The following is a 13542-nucleotide window of genomic DNA, read 5'->3' on the forward strand; positions in this document are numbered from 1 at the left end:
TCTATACTGACTCTGAAGAAAGAGTATCAGTGTTGAACTGCCCAGAGCAATGGACTTTTCTTTAAAAACTCCCCTTCAGAATGATCAGTGTCATCTCTGCTTAGTTAGGGAGTTATGTAGCTTTAGTCACTGGTCCTGTACATCATACTCCACTCCATGCTGGAGTTCAGTGTCTGATACTTAGCTTAAAAATCCTCATGATTTTTAATCTAAAAAATGCTTCTCTAGACAACTGTGGACATAAAGTTATTCTGAGCAAGTAAAGTAGAGAGGGTTTCTTATATAATGAGCAGAACAGAGTATCTGGTCTCATAGTAGTACAGTCGATAAGCATGTAATATGGAACAAAAATAAATCAAGTTTTTGTTATTGAGAGTTGATTCCAGCTCTTATTTAAAACAGAATATTTTGTTAAAATTTATTTGCCAAAGTAATTCAGTCAATTTCAACCCAGTATATTACAAAGCCTCAGCCTGTTATTTTGCTTTTGGGACAGAAAAGGTATTGGTTATTGTTGAAGAATAACTTCAGAGTTGAAATGTACTTTGGAGACATAGATGATGATGAATATCTGTGTTTTATATTTCCTTTGCCCTTTTCTCTTGTGTTATGAATGTCAGTTAAAAAGGAAAAAAAAAAATCAGAACATGCCAAAGTTTAACAAAATGCCGGAGTGAAGTCATTTCCCCACAGAAATTTTGTAAGAGCAATAACTAGTCAAAACCTCCCTTTATCTCCAGTGGTAGATTTTTCTCTCTGTAACGCTCCAGGCTGAATGAGATCAGTTCAGAAAAATAACACTATCAACATTCAGGGAAAAAAAAACCCAAAATTGTCAGCACTTTTGAATTGAATAACCAAGAGTCCTTGTTTGTATGTACAGTCACCGAGATGAATCCCAACGTAGTGGTAATCTCCGTGTTAGCTATCCTAAGTATCCTTCTGATTGGACTGCTGCTGGTGACTCTTGTTGTACTCAGGAGAAAACATCTACAAATGGCCAGGTAAGTCCAGATTTATGCTAATTCCAAAAATTTCAGACAACAACAAACACATCATGACAATGGTTGCAATTGAGGATGCTTGTGTGCACGGGTGCTGCTTGAGATACTTGTGAACAGGATACCTTCAAAACAGTTGTCTTGCTGCTGTTTAGGAGTAGCATGTCTTCTCCCTCTATCTACTTTCATTCTTGACCTGATTTATAAGCCTCAACCTTTGTCTCATTTTGAGCTTTGCAAGATTGGGTCTATAAGAAGTGCAATCACTTATTACAAAAAGGTTGTGTGAAGAATCTAAAGGATAATTAGGATCTGAGGCAACTGGGCATGAGCAGGACATCAAGATGCTCTGCAAATCTTTCATATGGTTTGGAACAGGAGATTTTCCATATCAACAGATAAGATGGTTTGTTCATCAGGTCCAGGATGCTGCAGGCATGTTAAGGCCTGAGCCCTGGCAGCCAAACCCCTAGGACGAGGGAGGATGTGTCCAGGGCCCTGAGAGTCTCCCTCTAGGGCATTTGCCAGTCTGCCCCCAAATCCTGGTCTTCCAGTTGTCCAAATTCTGCATTCATATGGGCTTCCTTCCTATGGGAACTGCAGCATGGGAAAGAGCTTATGGACTCACCTGGATCTTGTCTTTCTATGCTGTCAGGATGCAGCCAAATATACACTGAGACCCACAAATCCAGAAGGGATCTCAGGTCCTGCTTTTTATCTATAACATTAATGATCCCAATTTGTTGTGTCATACAGATGAAGGGAAAAATTATCTTATAGGAGTCAACCTTTTTTTTACAGAATCTGCGGTTCCTTCAGCTATCTGCACCAATCATTTGTACGTGAATATTGAAATTCAATTTCCTTTTCCTGGTGGTCTTACCTGTAACAGTTCATTTTAATGTGGGTTATGTTATGGCCTGAGTGAACTGTGGAAGTTTCTCCAAACCCTCAATATGTGGTTCACCTCCTGGTTTTGGAAGTGTCCCAGAGTCTTCATCCTTTTATAATCTATGTAATATTTTATATTAATATTTTATATTAATTTACTGTCCTGTGTCAGGAAAGGAAATTATTTCATGTAAAAAAAAGTATGTGAAGAATCTTGCACTTGGCTACCCAGCAGACACTGCATTTTATGTGTCATGTCTTGGCTATGTATTCCATGCAACAGATGACCACATCACACATGTTTTGCAGACTATCTCTTTCAGTGAACATTATGTGGTTTGTTCCTTTTAAATGTAACTGGCTTTGTGAAAATCCCAGATAAATTAATTCTATTTCCTATTTAATTACTGGACAAGCAGCACAAAGCTTTTTCTTTTTCTCTTCATCACTGCTTCTAGCCGTGGAAGATAAAAACCCCAGACGGAAATTAAGAAAGTAAATCCAGTAAGAAGCTGTAAGCAATTGTTTGCTTAAATCAAGGAATCAAAAAGTAGTCAAGTCAGTTTATCATTTGTAGCTGAAAATAATGGACTTATGACAAATTCGCTGGAATGTTACTCAGGAAACTCAGGGGTTTTTCCACAATTATTTTGTGAACTCAAATTTACCATGATCCTGTCAAATGGAGACAATTATACATCTTCTTCTTAGAGTTGGGACAGTGAATTTTTAGTATAGAAAGGTAAATATTTAGCATGTGTACAGAGGGCAGCAACTAGTGCTAGCGCCAGACTATAGAAAGCCCAAACCTGGACAGAAGATGAGGTCTATTTGAGATCTTTATTAGCAACTTCTCCCTTGTTTCACTCTTTTTAAGCATTATTAGGAAACCTGATCTCAGGTGGTGTTGAACATTTATTGGTTTTGGACAACTATGTTAAGGGATTTCAGTTATGTTTGTCACAGATTATCTCAGACCTAGTCACAGATGTGTGTGTTCAGCACTTCTCTCCAACTCCGAGAGTTCTCTGTTAAATCAACGTCATTGCAAGCATTGTTAATCCAAAAATGGTAACTTTGTACCCAATGGTCTTCCTGAAACAGGGAGTGCGGGGCTGGAACCTTTGTCAATTTTGCATCTTTAGAGAGAGATGGAAAGCTTCCCTATAATTGGTGAGTGCTTGAAGCAAAGCTTGTAATTATGTTTTTCCCCATCTCAGCTTTTTGGCAAATATGCTCTTTAATCTTAAGTGCTTATTTTTTATGTCATCACTGTCGCTTTTTAAGATAAAACTACGATACCTGTTATTTTAGTATTTTATTTCTTGAATGATGACTCAAGACTATGTATTCTGTCACCTGCTATTTTTAGTAGGGAATGATGTATATACATGTCAACCAAGTTGCATAGACGTGTTTTGGGAGGATATTTTTTTTCCTTTCTCTTACAGACATATTTCCTAAAATAACACAAGTATAGAAACTTGATCTATAAATCCATTAGCACTTCCATAGAGATATATTTACATCCAGGAGTAAGCTTGCCTGTAGATGACCAATTAGCAACTGTCTTCATGCAGTGCCATTAATAATTAATTTTTCCTTGCATTGCAAGACAAGGACAAGCCAACTCAAATATTTACTGTAACTTAAGTTAAGTTACAGTGCTGTTGAAAAGACTTGTAGTAGTTTAGAAAACCACCTACAAGAGTTGCAGGCACTGACTACGGACTCCAAACCCACTGACACCATCAGCCAAAGAGAAGTATTTGAACAAAGAAAGTCTGTAAGATTAGCTTTTATAGAAGCAAAAGGGCTCTGATAGCTACCTGACTGGCACCAGTGTGGTCATTTCCATTCCTATTTTGATAATCAAACGGGTGGTAATCACTGACCCAAGGTTTACTGTTTTGTTACTAGCAATCTCTGCAAAAACCTCTTATCTTTCAAGGCAAGTCCAAACACAGACATTTAGAAGCATACTGTCAGCCCCGTTCCAGCACGTAGGAAGAAGAAAATATGCGCCTTGGTTTTACACCCGTGGTCAGCTTTGTTGACAGCCAAGAAGTTGGAAAGAGGAGTTGGTGTGCAGGGAACTGCTTCCATGATCTCATAGGGGACAGCCTGCCAGCAAGGACGGCATTAAATGGATTGACACTGCACCACAACAAGCCTTTTGCTAATAAGCATGCAAACTGAACTAACAAGCCCAGTAAACCTTGTCAATACCTCACTGTGCTGCTAATTAACTGGATATTAAACAAGCTTCACTTGCTTGGTTTAGCTTTAATAGCAGCCAGCTGTATGCAGTACAAACTAATCTCTCTTTCAGCTTCTCTTGCTTGGACTATATTAATGGCAAAGAAGGCAGAAGATCAAACACTCATGTTAATTAAATATCCAAGCTTGAATCAAATGATTAAACTAGGAACAGATATTTTTAAAACCATAAAAGGCTTTTTTATGGGAAGGGGAATTAATTAATAGGTTTGGATGTGAAAGTGAAGGTTCTTGTTTCTTGATTTAGTATATGTGTATGTGTGTGTGTATATATGTGTGTATATATGCATATATGTATACATACATAAATTATGTTATAAAAATATAAATTGGGGAAAATATTCCTGCTTAATACCTCCACAAATTTTTGACAACTGAAGGCAGTGTGCCCCAATCTTGTGGTCCTGACTTCTCTGAGAGTTAGTAAAGATATCTTGTTCTGTGTGCCTCTGTTGTCTAATGTCAAGAGCAGATTCACTGTCCATCCAGGCAGACAAATGGAAAATATGGCCCTAAAGACAGGTAGAAGGATTAAGAAACCCGTTTTGCTTGGGGTCATTCCAGGGATCTAGTAAGGGACCTATGGGCATATCCGCTGACTCCTAAGAAAAGCTCAGCTCAGCAGAGTTTTCAGGATTTAAGCAATCTCTGCATCTCTCTCTTTTAATTAAATGAAATTGTTCAGTACACCTGAGCAGTAGGTGAAAGACTATGTAATTCCAGGAAAACAATACTGTATTTATCGGGCAATCACGTATTCTTCATACACTGAATGAAATCAATTGTTTTAGATGTCAGAGTTCCTAATCTGTGAACAATATAAGTAGGTCTGCCAGCACGTTAGCCTGTGATTTGATAAAGTGCGGAAATTTCTCATGATGATTTGATGATGAAAGAAGACCCAGGCTTGAATAATTCCTTCTGCCCCTGTAGGCAAGAGGAAGTAAAAACCTCACTTGGAGTTTCCCAAAGGAAGGAGGAGTATTCCAGCAACATCATCACTTCTCTCTTCCAAGCCTGGTGAAAACCTCTCTGTGGCACCAGAGATCTGCTTATGGAAAACCAAATTTCATCCTCAGTCCAGGCCCATAGAAACCCTAATGGATAAGCCCCAAGGCCCTGATGCTGCAACCAGTATGGCATATGATTAACTAGAAAGGGCTCTCGCTTCTGGCTGACCCAGATGATCCCTACCAACGCCTGGGGAAGGTGCCCTGCAGAAACTGCGCTGCCCATTTTCTCTTCAGCAGCAAAACTCATTAAAGCATAACTTGGAGTTTTCACTGCGTGGGCAGAAGTTTTCCACCACTGGTTGGAAGATTAAAATTAGAGATGATTACATTTGATGTGACTTGCTTGTCAGGGAAAACACAGTATCTACCGACTTCATAAGAGCCAAGAGTACTGAAAAAGGGAATTTCACTTTGTGGTTCTGCTTCGGAACAGTTGTAGAAGGATGATATTGCTTTTAGGACAGCAGATTTTCTGATGGGGAAAAAACATGCTGAGGGTGTATTTGGCAAAAAGTCCTGCTACTGGGGCAATTTTTGGTTAAGTTTCATGAGTTTTCCACGTTTTCAAAGTACCTGTAACCCACTCCACCAATAGGTAGAACAGGCCTGACTGGCTTTCCTGGATTAATGCATAGCAGAATCTGGTAAACAGGTTGCAAATACAGAAGTTTAGAATGATTTTGTATTCAAATTTCCTTTAGCCACAATGAAACCTGCTGTGAATAGTTATTCATAGAAACCACAGTTAGAAGAAGTTCAAATAATGTTTTGCTGAAAACCTAGGAGAGAATTTAAAGCACTTAAAAATGGGACTCTGCAAAATGTTATATGGATGTTTTCAGAAATCTGACTCAATAGAGGGTATTAAGAGATATTGGAATGATCTGAATTTATCTCTGATACAGATGTTCTGATATCCACAGGATCACTTGCAGGAGCAAACGTGGGAGATTATCATAGCTGTACATGGTAAAAACAAACTATGTCTGTCCTGAAATATCTCAAAACATCAGAAAATAGACTTAGCACCACCTATGTAATGGCCGTGAACCTGTGGATGAAATTTTCAAACAGATTTTACTCTCTGAAAATCTGTCAGTCTATCAATTAACATCGATTTAGAGTAATGGCCTGAATCAAGACGATAAAACACATTTATTTTGATCATATAGAATTTTATGTTGGATAGCTGAAAATCCTGCATAGGGTGTCAGGTTGAGGAGTAAAAATTCTATGGATGCTAATAATAGTCTTACGAAGTAAGTAAGAGGAAACCTTTATGGGTTTAGCTGATTTTTAAAATAGAATTTGCTGATCTCCTGATTTCTGTTTGTCTTACTAACTCTCCTCACTTTTTCATCTTTATGTATGTTATTTATTAATGCTCACAGGCGTAGAAGTGTATTTGCTTTCCTAACTCTGCTACCCTCATGCCTTTGGACTGATTATCTTTTGGCATTTTATATTAATCCTTGGTAAGTGATTTACTTGTTTTTCCATATGCAATGTGTGAACAATGTTAATTTCTATTACATGAAAAATGTGTGATACCTTTGTTTTCAAATGGGTCAAAGCTTTTGAAGATATAATTTTCTTGTACTAGAACATGGATTGGAGAGGATGTGGGTATCAAAGTATTTGCTACCCTGCTTCATCTAGTTTGTCTGTTTATGCTCCAACCCATTTTGGTATTAAAAAGCTAATCTTACGGTGGTCATCATATTCATCTCATTGCTCTCTTTGCAATTTTTGCCACTTCATTATAAGTCCTGGCTTCTTCTGTCCCAGTTATTCATCTGTTCATTGGCTGGCATTGCCTTCTGCTGCTGCTGCTTTTCTATTACTAAAATTGCTTGATTGTGCCCCACCTGTTTGGTGTGTGATGTCAAATACCTTAGTTTTTAAAGGTGCGGTTATGCTCTCCTGACATCAGTAAAAGTTTTGCTTTTGGAAACAACAGTTCACTGAGAATCGATACAAACTAGCAGTCCCAAAGTGTAAAATTGGGTCACTGTGTGCATGTCTCTGTGTTATGTGTATGTATTTAATAGTTTAGTCTGTAAATAATTTATAAAGACTTAGTAAACGACTGATTGTTTTTTTTTGAAAATACCTAACCAACAAAGCCACAGGGTCTATTTAGAACCAGAACTGTTTTACAAACCATTTAACAAATAATTATAATTGAGTGTGATCTAAAAATACTTAACTTATATAAAAGAAACTTAAGTTCCTGATGGTCTTGAGTCCAAGGTATAGTGATTTACAAAAATGTGGTACCGAAGTTAAGATTTACTTTTGACCAGACGTTTTCCCTGGTGTTACCATATGACACCAAAGCCCTGGCAGGCAGTCACTGACATCTTCAGCATAGGGGTTTCTGAGACTGGTTTTCCTCAGGTCACATTGGGTCTGTAGAAAAACCCATCTAAATTTTCAGTGGGCCCAGAAAGGAGTGGGGTTATGTAACTAAAGAAAAGTCCATTTCTTCTCCCATGAAAATAAAAGCATATTCTCCACACACACACAGCTGAAGAGCTGATGGAAGTCTTCCACATCTCTCCAAGGCTAATATTATATTGACTTGTGACTTGTCTGACACACATAAACTCAACTAACTATCGGAGCTGCACAGTTTTGGAGGATCAGGCAAGCAGTTTATTATTGTGGAGGTCACACTGATCTCCCTGAACTCTCTAACGGCCAAGATGCCCAAGGTGGCCACTGTCAGTGGCACTGCTGCAAAAAGAGTTGCCATCTTCTTTTGACCCTTTGCCTCTTTTTGTTTAATATGCATTAATACGCATTAACTCACCTTTCCAGATGTGTATCTTTCTTCGGAGGTTTTCTCTTCAATCAAGCTACCTAGTCTAGTCTAGAAGACCAAGTTTAAAGGAGCTGGAGTTGAATGATATGAGATTAATCCCTCTCTTTGTATTTTAATCTGTGGGGTAAACGGAAGAACAGATGAAACACCAGCTAATGTTTCAAATGTCTTTGTTTTGCACACAAGTTGGTTTAAAACATTTATGAACATTCAGGAAACAATTGCAATGCTAAGAAACAAAGGCCTCTTGAGACTATCAAAGCACAAGAAATTGTTGCTGAGACATGTATGTCAATCATTTGGTTTTTTGCCTCTTGAAGTGTTCCTTGGAGAAGCATTTTTAGAAGCATTCATATCATAAACAGCATTTAGATGTTTTTTTCTTTTGAAATGAATTCCAATGTGCCCAACATTAAAAGGTTTACCATAGTCACAGGGGATAGAAATGTGTTGAATAATTTAGAGAAATTAATTTTAAGATTTAATTGGAAAAAAATCTTTGAAGATGTAGAATAAATACTACTAGGCTATGTGTATAGTACACATGAATGTAGAGATACTATACAGATAGTATCTGTATAGATAGTATCTGTACAGATAACATGGTAGGCTGAAGAGGTTTGTGATATTTGCAAAGTAAAGCTTTGTGAAGTAAAGCTCCACATCAGCGTAAAACTGGTATTGCTATAACTCTTGTTAACTCTGCAGGCAAAGCTCCACATCTAAATGGAAATGTACCTTGACAAGATAACAAAATTCCTACAGGTTGTGGCTGCTCCAAAACCTGAACATTTTATAAAACTTAATTTTGGAAATGAATATTTTTTTTTTTTTATTTCACTTCTAAACTTAGCAGGGTAGAAAAATAAAAATACTCCACTCTTTAATATTTCTTTCTGTATATTTTCATTGTTTTGAAATTAAAAGTTTTCACCTTTAATTTACTAATTGAAGCTGTGACCCAAGTTATCTAGAAATCATTTTAATATCATCATGAAATTAAAAATAGCATCAGTATAATGTGATGAATGAACAGATATTGTTTAATGTCCAGGAAAAAAAAAATGACGCTACTAAAATCCCTTCTGAGTAAGGAAGAATCTATTTGTGCTCTGTGGCTGGTTTAACAAAGGGGATCAGTGTTTTCAGACCTCTAGCCAAATTATTCCAGGGTGCTCACTTTGTGCATTTAATCTGATTGATTGCTTAACTTTTTTGTGGCAACAACAAAACGAACACACACACGCCCACTCCAAAAAAACACATGGTGGTAGTTAGTGTAGTGCGATTCTTAAGTCCGTATCTTATGGGTTATACTGCTTAACGCACTCATAAGCTTGCTCGCAACTGTCGCTAGTGAATTATATCGCTTATAAATCATGTGAAGACAGTGTGTTACATGACTGGCATAATTATCTCTAGCTGTTAAAAGTCAATTGAAACTATCTAAGGTTTAAGCTTGAGTCCCGCTGAAGTCAGGAGGATATTTGCCATTGTCTTCATTGATCATCATAAGCAGGTTATGAAATGGGTGAGAAATAGTGTTCAGGCCCTTTCCTTTTTCCTTCACCCTTCCTTGAATTTGCAAATGGTGGTCTTCTCCCTTTACCCAACAGACGCTTCTCGTTCCCGGTTGCTCTCTAGTGTTGGCATACAGTTTCCCAGCCTGCTAGAGCCGGAACGGAGCAGCCCGGAGGGCACCATGGTGCCCCGTCCCCCGCAACAGCACAGCCCCCTGCCAGGCTCGGCCGGGCTCGGGCCCCGGGGACTCAGCCCCAGCCCACCTGAAGCCAACGGCGCTGTTGGGTCAGGATTTGTAGAGGACCCATTGCTTGTGTTGGGCACAGGCTTTCCCTTTCACAAGAGGGTCGTTCTCAGAGCCACAGAATGGAAAACGCATCCCATTGGTGTCAATGGAAATTTTGCTATCAGCTTAAAAATGTCCAAGAATATTATCACCAATCTCATCCTGAGTATGATGGTGACCGGAAAACATATGTTCTTAAATCAGTACTAACTTTGAATAAAGACTATACAATAGTTTAATGAATGAAAAAACCTTTTTTTTTTTTACAGGAGTAAAAATGGATTAAAGAAGAGAAAGCTGACCAAGTATGTAACTTCTTTGATATTTAAAGAACTAAAAGAAATATATCACCTTAAACTAAACATGCATTATGGAGTACATGGTATAGTGATGTCGCAGTTACAGATACAGAAAACTTCTTGGTAAACACATTCTGAGAGAGATGTCTGAAGGCAGAAAACAAACAATTGGACAAAAGCAATTCTTCTCAACAGATAGGTTGTGGTAAAACAGCTCCTTACTGATAGAAAATTAGTCATCGGAGAAAAGATCAATTATCCAACTTAGTGATTCCAACAGAAGTTATCCTTAGTTAAAAATGACAAATGGTGAAAAACTGGGATGCATTGTTTCTAGTGATATTTCCCTCTTGACATGAGGCTCTCATTACGGTTGTTGCTAGAACATTAGATCATTAATGCTAACGGGTAAACAGGAGTAATTAAGTGGTGATAAGACAGGTTCCTTTGGGCCTATTGCCTCAAAGTAAATGAAAAGATTACTGTGTACATGCTTCAGTAGCTTGTAAATTAGAGCATGATAATTAGATGAGGGAAGCTGTTTATCTGTGTTTCGTTATTCAGAGCGTTAGCGTAATTATTTCTCCGTTATGTTCAGAGGCTGTGCCTGTACTAACACATAGACCCCCACCTGGCGAAAAACTGTGTAGAATGATGGGAGTCGCTAAATCAAGGCTAATTTATATCTGCTGAAGCTCTGCATGGTTTTGTATAGTTATATGCCACTTTTTTTAGCCACCATCTCTCTGGGAGGAGAATTTGACCTCTAATGACAAATGTGTATACTTCTCAAAGCCAGCAGAGGAAGTAGTCACGGCAGTGGCATCCAAAATGCTATTTTAAGGCTTTTTTTTTTTGTGGACTTTCTAAAAAAATCAAAACCTAAATATGAAATACATTTTTCTGCATGAGCAAAGCTCAGGTGGGTTTTAAAAGTGTCTCTGCCAGATGTGAACATATCTGAAAGCAACATTTTATATGGCACAAGAGGCAACTTAAATGAAGCAGCAGCTGCCCCGGTGCCAGAAGCACGCTGGTGGGGTGGTACTGGGAGTGGGTCTGTGATGGGGTGCTGGATCACCGCTTATTGTGCTGCCACCTGTGCCTTGGGGACATACCCACCTGTAAAAGCAGTTCAGGGACCAGGGAATCGTAGGAAGGGTGCACGGGCCATTCCCCTCACCTCAGACCAGTGGTTTCCCTTGGGTAGGACAACTCCACCCCCCCCAAAACCAGGGTGCTTACTAGCATCAGCATCCGCAGCTGCACATTCCGCTCACCCAGGGGGATCAGCACCCCTCTCTCAGCCTCTCTTTCTGGTGCCATTATGGTGGGATGCAGGTAACGAGCAATAAGCCCACCATTTGGTGGCACTGAACCTCAGGATTTTAAAAAGTTTATTTTTTTCCTTAATTTCTGTGTGTTTTTCTTTTAAAGCCCTGTCCAGTTGGATGATTTTGATGGCTACATCAAGGATATGGCCAAAGATTCAGATTATAAATTTTCTCTGCAATTTGAGGTAAATCTGCAGGGACTCTGTCCTCTCCTGCCATGCCTAGATCAGCTTTTTCCAGCTGTGAGGTTTTTGTGGTGTATTCCTGTGCTGTTTAATGTGCGCTGTTGCTAGGTGGGTCAGCTTCACTTCCAGTTCTGCCAGTTCGACACTTCCAGTGTTGTTAAAGACTGCATTTAGCAAGCTGATTTGAGTGGCTCATCACATTTGATTCAAGATAATTGTCAGACCAACAGAATTCTTTTAAGTTTAGGACATGCTGGCAGCCTGAATTGAATTCAGGATTTTAATGTCTTTGTTTTATTTATTTAATGCCCTTAATTTGAGGGGAAGCATTGGAATGAGAAGGTAACATCAAAAATCTCATTAAGAGCAAGGAGGTCTCTCTAAGACCAGTTCAGGTACATTCTCTTAATTACCTAGAATTTAAAGTCAGTTTAGTAGTATAAAACTAAAAAGCTCCTATCCTAGGGCTAGCTCCCAAAGATTTAAACACGGAAAAGGAGTGGGGAGGACTGTCAGGGTTTTACCACCATTCTGGGTGGCTGACATGTTCCCTTCCCGCCAGTGACAAGTCCTCTGATGTGTCAGATGTAGCTACTGAAGGTAATGACTAGAAGGATCTTCCAAGCATTCCCCAGTATCAAGATCAAAAGCCACTTGAGGGCTTGAAGAAAACCCTTTAAGTGGGGTGGATCACCACCATAGAAATAACTTATCAACCCCCTGGTTTGACACTATTTTGGCTAATTAAGTGCACGTAGAGAGGAGCAGTCTGCAGTTAACAGCCTTGGATGGCAGCAGTGCTTTGGCAGCATCAGCAGGAGAGACCACGTCATTGCTCTCGAACTGTTTGGAGCCAAACTCAGAGGCATCAGATAAGGAAAGTCAGTGTAATCCTGCTGTCAGTTTATAGAGTGATTTATGAACATTTTCAGCCTGGTACCTGCCACAAGTAATCACTTGACAAAGAATTCGTTTTTGAGTGTTTGTGAGTTTGACCTTGGTATTTTTCTTTCTCTTACCCCAGGAGCTAAAACTGATTGGGCTTGACATACCCCACTTTGCTGCTGATCTTCCCATGAATCGCTGTAAAAATCGCTACACAAATATCCTGCCATGTAAGTACAATACATACAGACTCCTGCTGAAGTCCCTCAAGAGGAAAAGTAGAGTTTTAATAAGAGAATTGGAGAATCAGGACAGATTTTCTGACTGATAAAAGCCTGTTCTGAAACCTGCCCTTAGAGGGAACCAGGCAATAGATGTTTTTTCTTAGCTTTAAAGAGACGTAGCTTTCTGGGGATGTTTATCAAGACAGGAGTTTGGAGGTGAGAAACACAAGGTCGTTTCTACTACTGAGTAGTGTTACTATATTTTTCTTACAATTTTAATGAAACTTAAGGGAGCCCAAAGGGACGGCATTTGGAGGGTATATTTTGCAGAACAGTAATGATGGTGCATCCATGTAGTGTTTACTGAAGCAAACATTGTTCTCTGTCAGTAAATATGAGCATTCTCTATTTTTTAATAGATTCGTTTTCAGTTTTTATAGGATTAATTTTAATTTTGCCTAGTTGGAGATGAGTGCCGTATTTGAGAGCCAAATTATTTTTTTTTCCTTTCACAGATGATTTTAGTCGTGTCCGGTTAGTTTCAATGAATGAAGAAGAGGGATCTGATTACATTAATGCCAACTACATTCCTGTGAGTAAAGAGACTTGGTCAGTGTAAAGAACAGTCCCCTGCACAGCAGGTAGAGCGTGTCACCTGCAAATAGCACAATATCTGCTGGAAGCTCAATCATGTTCTCAGCATCTCCTTCAGCTTCCAGTATTTTGCCTGCAGGGAACAGCCACCAAAAAAAAAAAAAAAAAAAAAAAAGGAAGAAAGGGGGGGGGGGAGTTTTTT

At 38.9% G+C, this 13542-nt stretch overlaps 1 protein-coding gene across 1 annotated transcript in view; it reads left to right on the plus strand.

The window, feature by feature from the left end:
- The window catches only part of PTPRO (protein tyrosine phosphatase, receptor type O), a 145310-nt gene that overhangs the window by 118040 nt on the left and 13728 nt on the right, over positions 1–13542 (plus strand). The window contains 7 exon segments of the mRNA XM_009278985.2: positions 884–1004; positions 2997–3065; positions 6577–6660; positions 10089–10124; positions 11556–11637; positions 12662–12752; positions 13262–13338. Of these exon segments, the coding sequence (XP_009277260.2) occupies positions 884–1004; positions 2997–3065; positions 6577–6660; positions 10089–10124; positions 11556–11637; positions 12662–12752; positions 13262–13338 (560 nt within the window).

Source organism: Aptenodytes forsteri, unplaced genomic scaffold (assembly GCF_000699145.1).
Source record: "Aptenodytes forsteri isolate BGI_AS27 unplaced genomic scaffold, ASM69914v1 Scaffold241, whole genome shotgun sequence".
Classification (NCBI taxonomy): domain Eukaryota; kingdom Metazoa; phylum Chordata; class Aves; order Sphenisciformes; family Spheniscidae; genus Aptenodytes; species Aptenodytes forsteri.